We start from the raw sequence: 19530 nt of genomic DNA, 5'->3' as shown, positions 1-19530 counted from the left end.
AATAACTCATCTATGCTAATTAGCCAAGGGCTCACTAAACTTAAGAGCAGAAACTCAGGCTACCTCAACACAACAGGGAATCTCCACAGGAACTGCTAGGACAGACAGTGAAATTCAATCAGCCTGGTCTGTTTTAAGACATTTCTTACATACCTGATAACCTCTGATTCTTTCCATTTCTTTGCTGGCTAGTGGATTGCTCTTTACGACACAGACCAAGGCCTTCACAGCTGCATATAACCCTTCTACATCTGATGCCATGGCTACAAGGCCCAAAATAGCAGCAGCTCCACCAATGTACTGCAGTGTAGTGGCAACAGGCTTGGGGACAAATGTTCTTACTCCTGAGTATAGGCAGAGAAAATAAATCAAAATCAAATCAAATCTAGTTCTTGTAGGAAATCATTGTGAATACATGCAAGTAATTGGCATTCTAGCATTGCTTGAACTATGAAAAGAATATCACTAGAAGAACTATGATACCTCAGAAGAGGTGAAGGAAATATTGAACTGGAAAATAGTTTATGACCTGAGGTAAAGTAATTAAGTATATTTTCATAATGATAACTCATATAAACTGAAACAAGTATCCCACACTATCAAAAAAAGAAAAAAGATAGTAGTATGCCCATAAAATATAAAGAAGTAAAATAAATCTAAGAATGTACCATTAAAGTTCATCAATTACACAATTTATCTTCCAATAAGTTCTTATTGACAAGTTTAAACATAATTCTCAAGTACTCAACTCACCCAAATATCCTATCAAAGCTGCACCAATGGAGCGCGCTGGTCCATTCAAATGCCCTGCTGAGTTATGTAGCAGCTTCACAGGTGTGGCATTTTCATGAGAAGAAATCGCCAGCTGAACAAAACAAGAAAAAAAATCAAGGGCTTTATTTTCATATTAATTTCAGATTTAATTTCTGTATTTTTAATTTTCCATATAATTTAATTCCATATTTAATTTCATATTGTTTAGTTCATGTCTGTCTGTGTTTTTCCCTGGGCTTTTTAAGGGAAGGGTTTTTTTTAATGTAAGCCTGAACATAACTTGTGTATTTTCCTCCTGTGAGAAAGAGTGAGGAACATATAACAAAATAGAACTATGCTAAAGTCATTAGGACATTCTCTCAAGTAAAGAGAAATCTCCAGTCTCCAAAGTTTAAGGAAGATGAATCTAACTTTAAAAATAATTCCACCAGATCATAGAATGGTTTGGGTTGAAAGGGGCCTTTAAATATCACCTAGTCCAATCCCTCTCCTGTAGGCAGGGACATCTTTCACTAAATCAGGTTGCTCAAAGCACCATCCAACCTGACCTCGAACACTTCCAGGTATGGGGCAATCAGAGCTTCCCTAGGCAACCTCTTGCAGGGTCTCACCATCCTCATCATAAAAAGTTTGGTCCTTATGTCCAATCTAAATCCACCTTCTTTCAGTTTAAAACTCTTGCCCCTTGTCCTGTCCCTACACACCCTGGTAAAAAGTTTCTCTTCATTGTTCTTATAAACCCCTTGTATGTATTGCAATAAGGTCTCCTCAGAGCCTTCTCTTCTTCAGGCTGAACAATCCCAACTCTCTCAGCCTTTCTTCAGAGATGGTCTTTTCTACAAATAATTCACTGACTTTTAATGTACTTGGAAGAAAAATGTAAACCAATATTCTGGTTTCCAAATATTAATCATAGTCAGAGGACTAAGCAATCTGGTTTGTTCATCTGCAACAGCAGAAATATTGTTCAATGATATAATCTTAACTGTTTTTCAACAGGATTACAACTGCCATCTACATTAAAAAGCCAAAATACCTCCAAAAGGTGCCAAGATACATAGCTACTAGTTAATTTCAAGAATGCGAATAAAATCTAGGAGTACAATCTCCCTCAGTTTTTTTGGTTTTTTTGGTTTTTTTTGTTTTTTTGGTTTTTTTTGTAAACATGAAAGTGATCATGGGCAACTCTTCTGACAAGTACATTACTGTTCCTGGTTGCATCAAGCAAATCGCCTTGAAAGAAGGAACAAACAAGTAGTACACATTAACCAACTCATTTCCCAACATACCTGTTTGGCAATAGCTTTACTATCCAACTTGTTGTAAACTTTCCTTATTTTTGCCACTGTAAATGAAGAAACTGACAGCGCATAGAGACCAAAAGAGACCTTCTCTTCTGGTACCAAAGATACTGGAGATGGGTTGATTCCTTCAGACTTCGAATCTTTGCCTTAAAGACAAAATAAAAGTTCATTTCAGTAATAGCACTGTTTTTATTTTCAGTTTTAAGAGTAAAACCTTACGCAATTTATACTGCAGAATAGGTATAGAAGAAAGGTTTTACAAATAGCTGAGAGTCGATATTGTCTTTGCATACTTGCTCGTTGTACCAAAGAGGAGCTTGATAGCATATGAGTTGTGGAATAAACCTGCTATTTAAGATAAAAGGGCAATGCACAGCAAACATTTCTTTTCAAGGAGGTCTACAATATTAACCCGTAAAGGCAACTTGCAGCCTGCGGCTTGGCCAAGCAATAGAAGATGTGATCCTTCTTCATCTGAATTTTTGGAAGACAACATTACTCCTGTACTCAATTTGCATGCAGCCTAAGGGCTATTCACTTCCCTTCCTGCCTGAAGAAAAATGAAGTAAAGAAAAAACAGAGAAGTATTTGGTATATCTGCATCTTTGCCTGTGACAACAGGCTTTTTACAATGGTTTGCTAGGAAAAACGCCTTAGAAAATGGTACAAGAGATGCAAGACTGAACAAAGACCAAAAGGCCCAAGCATCAAAGAGAATATATAATAGTATCTTTAATATTTTGTATCCACTGCTCCAAAAGTGGATGCTTCCTGTGAGGCACTGCAAATACTATGACTGACAGTTGTCTACAACGCTCAGAGGAAGCATGCAAAACTCAGCACCTGAAAGCTCAAGATAGAGATTCACTTCTGCATCTTCACTCCAGGTCAAAAGGTGTCTCCAACTCCAGTGAAACACGTTAACAGAATTAAAAAAGCTTGAAGGCCTCTCATCTAACACTGAAACAAACAAGAAGCTGGGTGTCTACATAATTTTTTGAACCAGGGTCGAGTCTCTGTCAAGCCTCACTTATGAGAGGGTTTCAGAAGTCTTAATTTCCCCATAAATTAAATCCTCATTGGATCATCTGCACATATAGATGCTCTAAGAACATTCCTCCATTTCAGTGAACAGACAAAGGAATTCCTTCTCCTGAACTAATAACTGCTCTCTGAGGGGTCTTTCCAAGACTTAAAGAGTATCAGGTTTTTCATTCTGTTTAAACACAGGACAAACTCTCAGAAGACTGCAATCTTGCTCACTGAAAGCAGGGACAAAACTTCCAAAAGAAGCACCACATGGGCAAATGGCAAGCCAGACACAACTTCCCTGTAAAGAACAACAGCGGAAGACTGCAAGAGCTCTCCCCTTCTCCAGGATTCCCACAAATAATCATTACAGTAAAGAAAAACAAGCATTTTGGAAAGAGATGCCAAGATAAAAGGGTAAGATACAGAACTTCATGCTGCATCCCCTATCAAACTCCTTAGGGTCTGGCACAGTGCACATGACATGAACAGAAGCTTAGCCCCAAATAGAAACACGCCCTTTGTTCTGGAGCAGACCACTCCTGAAACACAACGAACTAAGCAAAGCTTGTGTGGGAGAAATACACCACCACACTGGAAAAAGTCAGTATGTTAAGAAATGGAGAACTCTTAAGTTACTGTGGGCTTCCTGGTGAAGATGGCCTTAGCATAAAGGCAGGAAGCTCTTTAATTCTTGGAAGTGAATGAACAAATTCACATTCACGGAATTTGCTTTGGCTAATTCAGTACTTAATACAGCACCAGTCAAAATGCCTTCCAGGAGAAATCATGACTAGCAGATACCTAAATCCAGAGCTGCTTGCCAGGTTTGTCTACCTGTTAAAAAAGCGAGCATGTGATACACATCTGTACATGACAAAATTCAATTCCCTAAAGTTTTTCACTCAAGATGGGCAAGGAAAGCTACCTTCTTTTTCAAGATACTTCTTTCACAGCCTGAAGATCATCTACATTTTGGGGAGCGGGGGGGAGGTGTGGGGGTGTGTGTGCATGTGTGTCTGTCACCACTCTAGGGAAAGCTTTCACCATGAAAAGTAAGACTGTGAACTTCCTGTACATACTTTAGTTTTCCTATCGCTCTCGTTACTCACTACCTCCTTCCTTGAGATGGTGACAGTTTCTCTCCAGAAGAGCTAGAGAACATTATGGTCCTCATGTGGAAAGACAATGCAAGGACAAGATGACTTGATATGTTCCCCATTTTTATTTACGTTTCACTGAAAAGCCCTGTGATAGCCAGGTAAAGCAATTAGCATCTTCTGACTTAATACTGATGTTAGTGAGGAGGTACTCTAACTGCACAGAAAGACAGGGAGCTCTACAGAACAGGAAAATCTTGCTAGTGACAGTTTATCTTACCAGAGCTAATGAAGAATCTGTTGTCTGAATAGTTAAAAACACAGTTACAGACACATATTTTTAACAAGGTTAGTCACATCTTTTTGTGTTCTACTCCCCTCAATTTCAAATAAGAACACTCAAAAAATGTAACAATTTCCCATATTTGTTTGCAATGAATGCTTAAGACTGTCTGATGCACCACAATCCCTCCCTGTTTGATTTTTTTTCTCAGCTGACCTACTTAGGCCCTATAAACAATGACATTTCAAGACAGCTGTGTTTAAAGTACAGAATACATTGCAGATTTGCAAATGAGTGCTATCACTAGAAACTGACAAGTTAAAATGCCTTTCCAATTTCACTTTCTACAGTATGAATAACAACAGCTTTAGGCATTTCTGACTGGTTTAAAACCAAAATAAGGAATACAAGCACTTCTATCATATCTCAGTACAAGAACTACCAGAAGTATGTCAAAACAGTAATTTGGATTTCTATCATCCTCTTCAATAGCAGCTACTGATCTTCTTCCTATGAACAGCTAGCTTTTCCTCTCTGCTACCACAATACTCTCCTTTCTCACCTCTTCTGTCAATATGCACGCAAAAGATTCCACTACACACAGGCCAAATTACAGCTGCCATCTGAATTGTACTTACATGGTACATATACTGCTTGAAAGCTTCCGACGTAATTTGGTCCCAGCTCATAAATGGTGCTAACACCTGGGGCGGGCAAAACTTCCTCCAGGAAATGTGTAGGGCCCAAACGCCACACTAAGGAAGAGAGTTGTCGCTGTGCGGGTGGTGTGCCGATATAGGCGTAAACAGTGCTGACTACAGGTGGATTGGCAGAACCAGACCCACTAGGGCTACTATGAATATAGTGAAGCTGTAAGGGAGAAAAACACAGTGAAGTTATTGAGATAGCACTGGTACTGTGAAAAGAAAGACAGATCAGAAATTCAGGAAAGTGATTTGCAAACCAGGGGACTACCAAGTGATAGGTACATAACGCATGGTATTCTGATACCATACAGCAAAAGTCAGTGAAGAATATTAATCAGAAGGTAAATGCAAAGATCAGAAGTTAAGTGGCTTTCAAAAGGTGAAGGTGTGTATGGGAACACAGGATGAGAACATGTGAGTTCTGTGCTTCAAAATGCTAAAGGACAAGGGTGTATCTTGCTTCTAAAAACATGGTGCTCTATGATGGTCATTGTCTTACTGCTTTTGCAAAAAATAATCTCATAACCTTGTGTTCTTTCTCTTCCTTCTTCAGCCGGTGAAAACATGCCTTTGGTAATTATACTGTTTTGAGCTAACATGCAAACATGATGAACTCAATTTGATAAGATTTTCAGATAGCAATAAAAAAAATACATGGAGAAGATGCTGGCCTATATATAATGGTATTAACAATCTCAGAGGCATTTTCTATCTACGTTGTAAAAATTCTGTTACCAGCTATTGAATGTAGTCACGTATGGCCACATACGTGCTCATGTATTACAGCTATTAGCGTAACATGTAAAGTTACCATAGTCCACTTTCTGCAAAAGGAATACTGAAAAGGTAACCTTTGAAAGTCAAATTATTGTTTTACCTATAGCTGTACAGTAACACTAGCTAATTTGCACCCCACACCAGGATTAGTTTACTCCCTTGAGGCTCACGCCTGTCAGGTGCCAAATGCTCTTTGGTTATCAGTTACAGGTCGGGAATACTTTGTGCTCAGTGTGTAGTTGCTCTTCACTGCTCTCTGCTTTTGGTCTCCTAGTTTCTTCCACCTAACAATAAAATATTGACCTTTACAACTAAATGTGTTTCATCTGCAATCAACTAATAACAACACTGGACATCTCAGTGGCTATCACTGACAAGGAGATGCTACTTCTGGGGTGGCCAGAGGGTTAGGAAAGGAAAAACATGGCTAAATTGGCAAAACTCTCACTCTGTAATCTCCCTATTATTCAAAGTTAGATCTGCTACATGGTCCTGGGATAAGTCTTCTTCAGCTTTTTATCATCCTTCTAATTAGTCAGCAGCATAGCCATGCCAAACTTACCTCACATTCAATACGTCTGCTTCACTTTAGTGTTACTATCACTCATGCCTGAGAAAGAACTCATTATCTTCTCCTCTTAACAGGACTAGGGCTGGGTCTGAGCTGTGTAGTGAGCAAAGACCCCTTTTTTGCAAGGCTCCTCATTTCAGGTTTGGTTTTTGGTTGTTTCTTGTGTGTGTGTGTGTGTGTGTGTGTTTTTTTGTTGGTTTTGGTTTGTGTGGGTTTTTTTACACATATATATGCACAGAGAGAAAGAAATCACTCCAACCAGTAAAAATTAGGATTTAAAGGTTTATTTTACCTTAACAGTGTTAACAAGCTGTCCATCAAGGTAGAGCGCAGCTGTGCTGTTCTTTAGCATGCCTTTACTCATGACCAGAACTAGGTGATGCCACTGGCCTTCCACAATGAGGTCACCACAGCGAAAACGGGCACAACAAGGAAGAATTTCATAAAATGACGATTCCTCACTGAAGTCATCGACTAAAGGGAAAGTACCAGTTAGTGGGCATTGGTGGAAAAGTTATTCATCTGTTTTAAGCTTCTCATGTCATTAGACTTTATGCGAAGCAATCTACAGCAATACATTAAAGACAAAATTTTAGAAAATGTAGTTAACGTGACCAAAAATACAATTAACAAGATATGAATGAAGTCATATGATTAACAAGATACAACTTTAGACTTTCAAATACAAGAACTGAAAAGAATAAAATCAGAATTTTTGAGATCAAATTGTCACAATCTGACAGGCTGAACATCATTAAATACTTGCACATTAACAAACCAGTACAGTTTTGATAGCATAAACAACAGGTCTCTTCCTCCTTTGCCTTAATTCTTCTCTAAGAAAATTCTCATGATATTTCAGACTTTTGACAATTACATTTTACTTCTCTCCTGCCTTTGAAATTTTAGCTGGAATGAGATTGCTCAAGTTTTACTAACTTTCTCATGCCACTATGCAGGTCACAGAAAGATTTTTTTTGTTGTTTTTCTAAAAAGGTTTTTACAGCAGTAGTCGGCAAGAAATAACAGGTGTCTCTCCAAACCTACAGAGCTATTTTTCACCTTTCTCATACTGTGGAGAGAAAGATATCCATACTTTGTGGACTTTCTCCTCACACTTTTCCCTGCTGCACTGTGGTCTCCTCCACAGGCTCCACTACCTGCTCTTGTCACCGAAATCGGGAATAAAACTCCTTAACGCTGGGTTTAGCGTTAATGAGCGGGCATTACTTTGTTATGGCACCAGGAATATAGGGGCTTAGTTCACCTAACATGGTCACCTAGGGACAAAAGCACGCTCATTATATACATTATAGAAAAATGAATATTCATACAATTCCCAAGAAAAGCCCACCTATTCCAAGAAACCTTATGCATATGCTAATACATTATGTAATGTCCTTGCACATGCATACTAAATTGCGGAAGGGGTCTTGGGTGGTCTCTGGGGGTCGTAATCCCCCCATCGTTTTGCTGTCTGCTGTATGACCCCGCTTCTGCGCAAGCGTGGGTGATGCCTTTCTGTTGACACATGCAGGTGGCTCCAATGAAGAGATACTGTTCTTGTTCTCACAGGATTTATCTTTTCTCCTAGTGCCAAAGCTGTAAATCAAGTCATTTTAGACACTACAAAGATGTTGTTCGCAGTCTTGTTTATCTCTGGCCCTTCTTTGTAATTAGTGAGGAATTTAACAGAGACCTTGGATTCTCTAAAACTAAGCACAAGCAAGAGTCAGCGATAACCATAACTTCAAGCGTTATCAGTCCTAGAAGCAGACACTGTCTGCAAAACACGCAGTTAGCTTCAGAAAGTGCAGTTATTTTAGCTGAGAGGAAAGCTACTGAAAGGAAAATTGATTCTGTCTAAAGGTTACACAGAGTAGGCCTTTTAGGGCCTATTCTGAGGCCTACTTTTACTAAGCCGTCTGGTATCGCTCTGGTATGGTCTTCTCCAGGGACTGCAGGGAATCTCTGCTCCAGCATCTGGAGTACCCCCTCTGCCCATTCTGCTCTCACCTTGGGTGTCCTCAGGGCACTTTCTCTCACATTCTTTAACTTACTCCTCACTCCGTGCAGCGTTTTGCCCTCTCTTGCATGTGTTTTCCCAGAGGCACCACCACCCTGGCTGCTGGGCTCAGCTGTGCCCTGCAGAGGGTCCGCTGTGGAGCTGGCTGGAACCAGCCATACCCAGGCATGGGGCAGCCCAGGCCTCTTCCCACAGAAGCCCCCTCTTGCCCTCGCAGCACCTGGCAACAGACACTCAGTATTAAGCTTGCCACTATCTTGCTTAAACAATTAGGTCACACACAAAAGAAGGTACAATTAAAATGATTGCCTTTCAATGCGTCTGTGTCAGAATCCTGCTAAATTACAAAGCATAACTGAAGTTAAAGATGAGGTTGAAAGCCTGAGAGTTTTTTTCCTTAATAAAAGCCACAAATATGACATCTGGATAGTGAGACACACATCAACCACAGACGGGGGTACTCGTAACTCAAGCCTCAGCACGGTGGCTTCTCTTCTTCCCTTTTTGCAGTTCTAAGGAAAATTAATTTTCTGAAGCACTTCTACTGAAGAGGTAGCTAAGGGCTGAGACATTTCTGCCCAAGTCAAAACAAATACCTCATGACATCTTGTCTGTTCTATTTCAGTGCTGTACCTGCAGCTAGTCACCCTTGCCTTCCCTTCACCTTATCAGCAATGGTGCCTGGGTCATAAGGCAGCTGACCCGACGTGAGCACCAGCTGCTGTGGGGTGAGGCAAGCTGCACCTGTGGCTCCATCAGCCACCCTGGCACCAACAGAGAGAGGAGTCAGAGACGAATGTCTGCCTTCCAGAGGTGTGGCCAGAGGAACCCACTCCCAGCCTCTCTGCAGGGGCTGCAAACCACAAGCTGCTGACCACCCATCCCCAATTCCCACACCTACACTCTTCAGCAATTCTCGGCTCTTTCTTCACTAATGGGTGCTGAATTCTCTTCTCCTGAATGTCAAAATACACTTTAGTTCTTGGCACACATTTTTAAAATTTCTCTGACACCCTCTGACTTCACACCAGAGGGCATGCTCAGTTTGCAAGTGCAATAGCTTCTCCATCACAAAGCAGAATGACCCTCCAAAAAAAAAAAAAAAAGGCAGACAAAGCTCAAAAATTCTCCACCAGGGAATGCTTCAATAGAAAACAGGAGCTTTTCAGATCTCTCTTCATTCTTTCATACTGAAGGAAAAGAAATCACTAATCCTCTTACCTCAACAGCCACTTGCACAGGGAGAACACTCATTTCTTTAGAAACAGCACAAGGAAAATGATAAAAGCAGAGTACTTGGAACTAACTTTCAGATAAAAAAATAATCTCAAGTTCTTTTTCTCAGTCAAACACATTTGAGCACAATTCTCACTCACAAGAAAGATCCTTAAACCACCTCATTTATTCTTACTGTCAGCAGTTCCACTTCTCTCGCTGGTGGGCCTGCCATCTCAGTTCTTCAGGTACTTACCTGCTCAGCACTTGACAGTGCATCACCAGCTATGACTCCAGTAAAGCAAAGTATCCCGTTCAATTAAAAAGCAGTCTTCGTAGTCAGAGACCTTCAGATCTTCTCTGACAAAGCCTCTTCAAATCCAATCTCTTCTAAAGAGTTAGATAATAGGGCCTTACAAACTAAAAACATAGGATCTATAGCTCCAGCGCAGGCTAGAGCAATTAATACGAAGACAAACTTATTTAATTCTCTCTTATAAGAATTCTGAGAGAGAAAACACTGTCAATATCTTTGTAATTTAAGAGGTTTAGTTCCTCCCTTACACTATGGATTTTCAGCTCTCAAGTTTTAGGTTTTGAACCTGACTTCTACTAAGAGAAACTACTGCAGTTAATGATGCGAATGTCCGCTTATCATGGAAATAAGGAACAGTCTATAACACTACGCTTTGCTGTTTGTGTTTTTTTTTTTTTTTTAAATAGTAACAGTTGTATGAATTCTTTATTAGTGCCTGCTACTCAAAAGGAAAGAACATAAGCAGGAACAGATTTTTGATAACCACTGGTAACCCAGCGTGTTGGTCTGCTAATGAGCTAAGCCTGAAACATATGCAGAAGGCTGCCCTGCTCCTCTCAGCGCCTCCACAGCCACAGTGTATAAACAGTCTGTCAAAACTGACCATTTTTGGAGGCTCTGATGGAGGACAAGGCAGGAGACAGCTAAGCCTGAAGCCCCCAGCTGCACCAATTGCTCTCTATAGCAAATTCACTGGCTTCACCAGCTTCACTTAGATCTTCACTGCACCTCCTGTAATTCCACCTTTGATCACAGATACTGAATGAAGCTACAAACTCTTTCTGAAAACTGATCACAGCATTAAAACATGAAGTGAATGACTGATCGCCTTCAAACAGCCCTACAGTGTTGAGACTATCCAGATTGACAGAGCCTTCACAACCTGTTAGTTTACTATTTCCAAACTTCTTCAAAGCAAAGATAGTTAACTTTTGCATCTCAAGAGATGATGTCTAAAATGAACTATATGAGACAAATAAAAGGCAAAAACCTTCCAAAAACAATGACGTAATCCCTCCTTCAAATCTATAATACTTGGGGTTTTGGCAAAAGCTTTTCTTTATATGCAGATATTGAACCTTCCTTGGAAATTATAAAGGCTCCTTAATTTCTACATGAATGTTTACATTTTACATTTTTCCATTGTCAAAACCCATTAGCAGCTGGTGAAGCTGCACCTGAAGTTCCATCACACAATTCTTCTAGATACTAATTTCAAGATAAACTTGCTGTTGCATCCCCATAATATTGTTAGGATTAGCTGATGACATGACACAACTTACCATAATTTTGAAGCAATTCTTCTTTAGTTGAAACAATCAGTGAGCGGTCTTTTGCTGAGAGGACAATGGCAAGGCATACATAATGCTGTTCGGAGGAGTTTGCACGCCGCACTACAGTAAGAAGTCTCACAGGATGGTTATTAGGAGGTGTACTAAAATGTTCAATACAAAACCAAGTTGAGTAGCTTAAACCAGATGGCGGTGGGAAAAATCTTTCACCTAAAAACAAAAATGAAAGCCCATTATATACCTAGAGTAGCTAGTACTTAGGATACCTACTTGTTCCTTTTCCTTTTTTCATATCAGCTCACTTGATACCAGCTGTGCTTTCCCAAACTTTTCCTTCATGGACTTCAATGTTACTTCTTTCATTTCTGACTCAAGCTTGGAGGAAAAGCCACATAAAGCTAGCTCAGAGGGGTTTCTTTCAAAACAAAGTAAAGCAAGAATTGCACACTATTACCTCCTATTCTAAAAACAAAAATCAACTCTGAAGCTGTGCTTGTTCAGAAAGTTTCAGTTCCCTAGATAAAAAAAGTAGAAATGGATCAGAAACTGCTAATATCATGATGAGATGCTTCTTTAATAGGTGTGACTTGTTGAAGAAGCCTTTGTTGAAGAAGATGTCTCCACCACATCACCTGACTCCATTTCATCTCCTGGGGTGCTCCCATAGAACAAAGAGCTCACAGACTTCAAGTACTGTATAACATTAATTCCATCTTACTGCAGTAAACCTTCAACCTGATTTTTAGACTTAACACCTTTTTTAACTAAGTGATCATGTTCTATTAGCCCCGCAGCACACCACATTCCTGTAGGGTGAACAGCCTACAGTGAACAAGTATAAGGGATAGTAAACAATCTGGATGGGATTTTTACGATGATGTGTGTAGCTACACCTGTAATAAATTCAGTCAAGAAACAGAACAAAGCACAACAAAGCCACAAGTACAGCATTACAATTCATTCCACATTTCCCATGCTCTTCACACTACTACCTCAACTTAATGCATCCAGGTTCATTACTCATATGCTTCTCTTGATTACAACTTAACCTTCTGCTGAAAAGCCTTGTATTTTAAAGCAATCACACATTTATATTTTATATTGCTTTTCATTGACTTAGGGGCAAAAAGCAACATGAACACACAGAAAAAAAGCCACAAGAAGTTCTCAGTTACAACTGTGTAACATCCAACACCGTACTATCACTTCATGGCTAACAAAGAAATATAAGCGAACTAAACATCAGATAGAAAACACTGCTAACAATCATACTTGAGTACTTACCAGTTCCAATTCCACTAACAACCGCACCGTCAATGAGTCCTGTTGTAACAGCATTATTTGTAGGTGCGTTATGGGGAGCCAAACTTGGCAAGAACAGGCAGCTGTTAAACAGAAGACCAGTAACACACTAGAGTTTATGAAAGTCAATATAACTGCAGTTCAATACAAACGAAATACAGCCTAGGAAAATATACCATAAGCACATCACTCTCCTTGACTGTACATATTCATGAAAAGCAGAAATGAATTCTCAAGATTTCTCCCTGTGGTGAGGTTAAATTATCTCCAGTGCAAAGACCTTTGGCAGCATATGTCTGTGGAGCAAAGGTGCAGAGACTTATGCCACATGGCTCCATAGCGTAAGATGCTCCCTTGTGGGCAACCACAACTTGCTGCAGACTTTGAGATGTTCTGGACTCTCAAAGAGACTGCATTAGCTAAATATTCAAAAGGATCTAGTAATTGCATACTATGGTGTTCTTATCTTAAGTATGTACGCTCTCACAGTAACATCATATTTTACCAAATTAGGTACGTTTGGTCCTTACAAGAGCCACTGATGCTGTGGACACAATGGAAACAGATATAGGGAGTACCTCCCCTAGGTACTAAAAGATTTTAAGAGCCCAGACGGTTTCAGTGACCAGCCTACCCAAGGTGGAGTGAATCCCCACAGGAGTGGAGCTTCCAGTTTGTATAGACTGTCCTACTGGAAGCAAAATGACAGCTCTCCTACTTCCTGAAGAATCGTAATTTTGTTGACATTTACACTTGAGCAGGCTAGTTTAAATATACTGTAGCTGAGTTTCCTGATAGAACTAGGAGTTATTTTGTTCTCATGTAAGCTGTGAAGAGTTAACTTGACCACCCATCTTAAAAGCAACAGCAGTCCATGGTTCTGGTCACTACTATCTTCCTTTTGATTACAGTTCTCATTAAATACTTCTTCCTCCCTCTTGTTCTTCTCTGGGCGAATCCCCCATGGTCAATGGTGTTACAAGCATGTTCTCTAAAAGCAGATAACTTGCAAGGGTCCACCAACTGCTGAGTTCATGAAACACCCTGGCACTTTAAAACAGACAAAAAAGTTTTTAGATTTTTTTAATTGATTATAGCAGCCCTCTTAGGTGATTTGTTGAAATTACAAGAAGATACAGTTGCATTTGTTATTTGCACAGATTACTTTTGCACGTTACCAGCACCTACAAAACCGAAGCAACCACAGTGACAATTCATTTTGCTAGCCTATTTCAAGTTCTTCTTAGGTCCAAAACATTTTCTTTTCTCTTATGAAGGAAGTAGAATGAGTTTTGAGCACCATTTGTTTTCAAAGAAAAGTCTGCCCCTGACTATATTGGATATGAAGGCAAGATGCAAAATAGGCACTGCATCCTTGCTTCGCAAAGCTGAAAAGAGAATGCAGAGCAGCAGAGCTCCCAAATATCCAGGCTGGACTGTGCTCTCAGACCAGTCATCCCAAATAAACTGGAACAAGTGCACTAAGATGCAAGCGGCTCTGATGAAGGCCACATCAGAACAGAAACAGATTTAAGAAACGCAGTAATATAAATATTAGGTCTGGAAAGAAAAAGATAAGATGAACCATTCTGTCAGGTGGAGCTGTTTCTAGTTTTATGAAATTGTGGTACAGCCATGGACAACAGATCATTTCTACCTCTTCTCACAATTCTTTTTAAAAAAAGAGACTGAAAAAAAAAAAACCCAAAACGTTGAGGAGCTACAATCTCACATAAGAATTTGTCACACACTTTTCGGGCTTCACAGCAGTTGTCATTTTTGGTGGTTCGTGTCACTAAAAACCTTTTAATAAAGCTTCTAGTCAAGGTTTTTAAGCTTTTAACCAAGCTTCTGGGAAATTCTGAGCAATTACTTATCATTCAAGGTGCCATTCACAATTATCTGACTTGCATGTACCTCACAACACTGCCCTCTCTGAGACACTGGCTTTCAGCCTATTTGCAAGCCTCTGCCTATGGACCAGTCCACAGGTGTTAAACCTGTTCCTTATACTATTGGTCTGAATTTTTATAGCAATTTTTGAGATACTTACCCCTTAGCACAGGACAAAGTAAGTGTTTTGAGATTTTTCTATTCCATTTTCATAACCAAAAAGATAAAACATTTTCCTTAAACAGATGCTGAGAATAATGTCATTTTTTCATCTTCTGAACAGTGAATTTAAATTATATCACATGATCCTCATAAAGTGCCTCACTCAGCAGGTGTTTAATTAGAGAGGAAAAAAAACAGCAAATGAAGGTGATACTGGGTGCTAAAAGACAAAATGAGTTAAGCGTCATATTCAGGCTACACCTCCAGTTAATAATCAGCTTTTTCCAGTTATTTGGACTCAACATAGCTTCCTTCTCTGTTTTACTTGTACTTCCACTTTGCCCACTTCCTCATTTCCAAGTTCTTCAGCAATTTTAAGTGGGTTTCAGAGCATTTGGGCCATCCAAATGTTGCACATAAACCCTAGCAACTCATGAGTTTCTGCAAGGGCATGTTGACATTTCTTTGTTTTTAAAAGGCACATGAAATCCAGAACTGAGAGGGTACTATCAACCTTTAGATACATACTGACTTCTACTTTCACATATTGCAAGCAAGCATTGGTTTAAAGTCATTAATGACAGAGTGGAAATTTATGCAGCTTGAAGTATTCCTTTCTTTTAAGAATTCATTTGTCTCTGGTTTGCAAACACTCCATTAAAAATTACAAGTACTTCTTTGAAAGAAGAAAGTAAGAAGACATTGCAGTGTGCCTCATGCTATTTGAAAGCACTGTAGGACCTTACCCAAACCCTTCAAGAGACGTGTCAAACTCAATGAATGCTGGTGTAACCGATGATCCGTGAAGCCTGATATCATGTGGCGTTGTCATGGAGACCAGACACTTCACTCTCGTCAGGGGTACTGTGCTCCCTTCTGCTGGCTTGAGCAGGCTCTTGCTTATCCGATAGTGGCTGTCTTCATGCAAACTGAAGACGCTGTCAGAACCCAGACCTTCCATTGAGGTAACCATGCTATCTATAGTAGAAGCCAAGAAACAACAGAGCATTGCAAAAGGGAGGCATTTTCAGGCTATTTATTCGGACTTTTCAAGTACTGCTTCCAGTGCAAAAGCTGAACTGTCAGTCATTGTCAACTAGTTCAGCCTCTCAGTTAGAAGATTATGAGGTGGGAATTAGTGTTCTCATTATAAAAACGTTAAACTGAGGCACAGAGACGAGCATCTTGTGCAAGGTATTATGGAAAGTCTGTGGTAAAGCCAAAAAATTGAGCCAAGAGGCCATCCCATTACCTAACATTGGGAAAGTGTCCCTTTTGCAGAGGCTCCATTTCAGGTGCATTCCTGCTACCTGACTTAACAGGCAGGAAAAACTCTGCTTCATGTTTTTCAGATGCAGCAACTCTGAGCTAAAAGTCTCAGAGCTCTCAATATGCAGAAAGGCTCAGTAAGCTTAGCTTAGGAAATTCAACATAACTTGCACTATTCAGAAGCTAGCTTTGCCTTCTCTTTCATAGGTTAAAAACTTTTCAGACTCAGGTTTTCACAATTTTCATTGTTCACTCTCCTCCATGATAATACCCTATTGTAAATAAATAAACAAATAAAGCGCTGGCTGAGAGATAAGCTAAATCTCTCCTCTCCTCTTTTTAAATGTACTGAACCTAATGACTTAACATGAATTCAGTTACTTTATTTTACTTATTTATTTCATTATTTAGTGCTTATAATTCAGTACCATCCAGGATACTTTCTAGTTCCTTTTAAATAATTCAAACATTTTCACTATGTGTTACAACTGGCTGTACAACGACTGAGCTGACACCCAGAAATAAGTATCACATGCTTTGGAAACTTATCAATAATTTCTTTGTATTACCATTTACTGAGACTCTCCTATACTACATGAAGAGCTATTCCCAAGCTCTACAACTCATGGATAATAATAGGAAAGAGTGCATGTGGAAGAGAGGTTCGGATTGGCTGGAGGAATCCATCGGTTACAGACATTCAGTGCAGTTCATCAGATTGATTCATTAAATGGCTGGAAAACAGATGTAACTTGCCAGTATGATAATCAGAGCTGATGTGTAATTGCTGATAGAATATGAAGTATTCTATCAGATGGATGAACTTCCATGACAGGATACCACACAAAGGTATAATGAAAATTTCCACTGCATACGCCTATGTATGTGTATCTATAATCTAGTGAATATCGTATCAAAATACATTGTGAATACCTTCCCACAGTGTTAATTCCAAGACTAAAACTGAAACTGAGTTGTTGTGGTGTCACTCCCCCCCACCTTTTTTTTTTTAAAGCTGATATAAGTCTGTCCCTTTTCTTGAAAATTTTTAAGTTACTATGCACTCATAATTCAACACATGCTTACCACATACTATTAAAGATTTCAATTTTAATGTACTGGGAAAGTAAACATATTGAAAGCCAGCAATGAGTAAAACCATTGGAAATATTTACCATGAAAAATTAATGAATGGTTAAAAAGGGACTGTTGAACTTTAAATAATTAATAGCGGGTACTTCAACTCCAAATTCTACCTCTTTATAAGAGAAAGATTATCAGATTGACATTCTGCCATATTAGGTAAATTGTGCTTTGTTTTCTTTTTAATTCTTTCTATTTCTTTCTCATTACTAGTGATGCTAATGATGAGACAGGTTCTTGAGTCTAGCCAAAATAAATTGAATGATAGTTAAGTGTAGGAATTTCAGTTATTTTATGCGACACCTTACTGAACCCATGAGAGACAATATATAGATTTAATGACATTTAGTGTGCACACAAAAGTATCAAGAGAAAATATTTTTCCTTTTACTGTCAAATAACTACAAACTTAGGATCTACTCAAGATTTAAAAGCAAACTACTATCATATTTGATAGTTGCTGTTCCTAAAATGAACAATTATAATTACCTCATTGGATATATATTAAATACAAGTACTACATTCCCTCTGCTTTTAGAACTTTTTCCAATCAAACTGTTCTGATGATTTTGCATTCATACAAAGCTGGAGCAAAGTTAGGTTTTTCTGGATGCTTATCTACAAATTTTATGTAAGTATGCAATTGGGGGATGTCAGTGAAGCATTCTTTATGCAAATTTCTAGCAGTTCAGCACCTACTTCTCATTTCCGGTTCAAAACTCAGTGAGCTGGGTTTGTGCACTCGGTACTGTTTCAACAGCTTTTTGTCCCAAGCTCCGCAATTCAAAGGATTTCCCAAGCGTAAAAATTCCCTAAGAAAGAGAATAAAAAATTTACAAATAATTGTCTATTTATTTGCCTAGAATGGCACCAAATCTAATACCATTTTTAAAAAAGACAGTAAATATTTGTAATAAATGTAACTTTTAACTAAGAAAATAAATAAACTAATGCATAATTACAAGAAACACATTTCATCTATTCAAAACTACTTAAGTTTTGAACACATGCTCTCAAAAGTTGACGTTATTTTAACTAATCAAACAATTCTGATAAAGCTCCCAATTCCCTTTTCTTAATTCCAAAGACTTGGCAGGAGGCTGCCGCACCCTGTAGGAGAACATCAGGACACTCACTGACGCATGTTCAACAAGCCGAACTCATCTGGAAAGGCAGACCACAGGCTGAAGTGACCTCAGCTTTGTTTTATCTGTGTGTCCTGTCTGGCTGGGGGAGAGCTTCACAGCTATCAACATCTATAGATAACTATAGTATCTGTATCTACAGCTACCTAGGCTATCAGTGTCTATGCTTAGGGAACCTTAAGTATCTGTGATGCAACTACCGACAAGTATGCTCCTTGCAGAATCATTTCTGACATGGCTACATGCCACTGAAGTGAACTGACCAGCTGTCCTGGCTGCAGGTCAGCCAGTGGCCGATCCATAGGAAATAATACAATGAAGTTCCTTATTCCAGCTGAGATCACAGTCACAGGATGGTTTGGGTTGGAAGGGACCTTTAAAGATCATCTAGTCCAACCCCTCTGCTATAGGCTGGGACATCTTTCACTATATCAGGTTGCTCAAAGCCCCGTCCAACCTGACCTTGAATGCTTCCAATGATAAGGCATCCACAGCTTCTTTGGGCAACCTCTTCCAGTGTCTCACCACCCTCACTGTAAAAAATGTCTTCCTTATGTCCAACCTAAATCCACCCCCTTTCAGTTTATAACCCTTGCCCCTGGTCCTGACTACAGGCCCTGGTAAAGTCTCTCTCCATCGTTCTTATAAGCCCCCTTTTTATATCAAAAGGCCGCAAGAAGGTCTCCCCAGAATCTAGCAACCAATCCAAAGCATCATACAACTGTTTATGTATTTAACAAATGGTCAGAAATATGCTCCTAAGCTTTTCTAGTACTAGCACAGCTATACAACTACTTGCATTAATATGCAGAAATATCAACTTTTTAAAGATATGCCTCCCCAGATTTTTCCAGACACCTCTTGTGTTACATTCCTGCATTTCCTTCACACAAACTAAAGTGCTAAATAAAACTGCTGGCCTGAACCTTTTCCAGTCTGAGGTATTTTAACACTGCACAGAAACGTCTAGGAATCCATCCTCTTCTATGGCAGTGTTGCTTTTAAAACCATCATGTTCCCTCTTCCTGAGGACTTAGCCAGGAATGGCATTGTTGGTAGCCTCTCAAGATTTGCAGGAAGCAAGCATTTAACTTCAGTACAATCTCTGTGAAAAACACCAAACAGATTTCCCCGCTCCACACTTCCCTCCAATTCCTAACGTCTCCAAGGTTACATGCTGATTAACAGAAACAAGACAGTCTATTTGATGAGAAATAAAATG

The 19530-nt window shown here is 39.3% G+C and overlaps 1 protein-coding gene across 3 annotated transcripts in view; it reads right to left on the bottom strand.

Moving 5' to 3' along the window:
- Positions 1–19530, bottom strand: part of WDFY3 (WD repeat and FYVE domain containing 3) — a 195392-nt gene that overhangs the window by 60225 nt on the left and 115637 nt on the right. For all 3 annotated transcript variants that reach the window (XR_011048337.1, XM_068402547.1, XM_068402548.1), the window contains exons 16-24: positions 17863–17975; positions 15498–15729; positions 12679–12779; positions 11386–11604; positions 6838–7019; positions 5129–5360; positions 2064–2224; positions 754–865; positions 154–344 (exon numbers count right to left, since the gene is read on the bottom strand). Coding sequence is in view for 2 of the 3 variants with exons in the window: in XM_068402547.1 (XP_068258648.1) it covers positions 154–344; positions 754–865; positions 2064–2224; positions 5129–5360; positions 6838–7019; positions 11386–11604; positions 12679–12779; positions 15498–15729; positions 17863–17975 (1543 nt within the window). In the remaining variant the exon portion in view is untranslated. The remainder of the gene's footprint in view (positions 1–153; positions 345–753; positions 866–2063; positions 2225–5128; positions 5361–6837; positions 7020–11385; positions 11605–12678; positions 12780–15497; positions 15730–17862; positions 17976–19530) is intronic.

This window comes from Nyctibius grandis, chromosome 6 (assembly GCF_013368605.1).
Source record: "Nyctibius grandis isolate bNycGra1 chromosome 6, bNycGra1.pri, whole genome shotgun sequence".
Classification (NCBI taxonomy): domain Eukaryota; kingdom Metazoa; phylum Chordata; class Aves; order Nyctibiiformes; family Nyctibiidae; genus Nyctibius; species Nyctibius grandis.
Note: the sequence above shows the minus strand (reverse complement) of the source record. Positions and strands in the feature narration are given on the sequence as shown.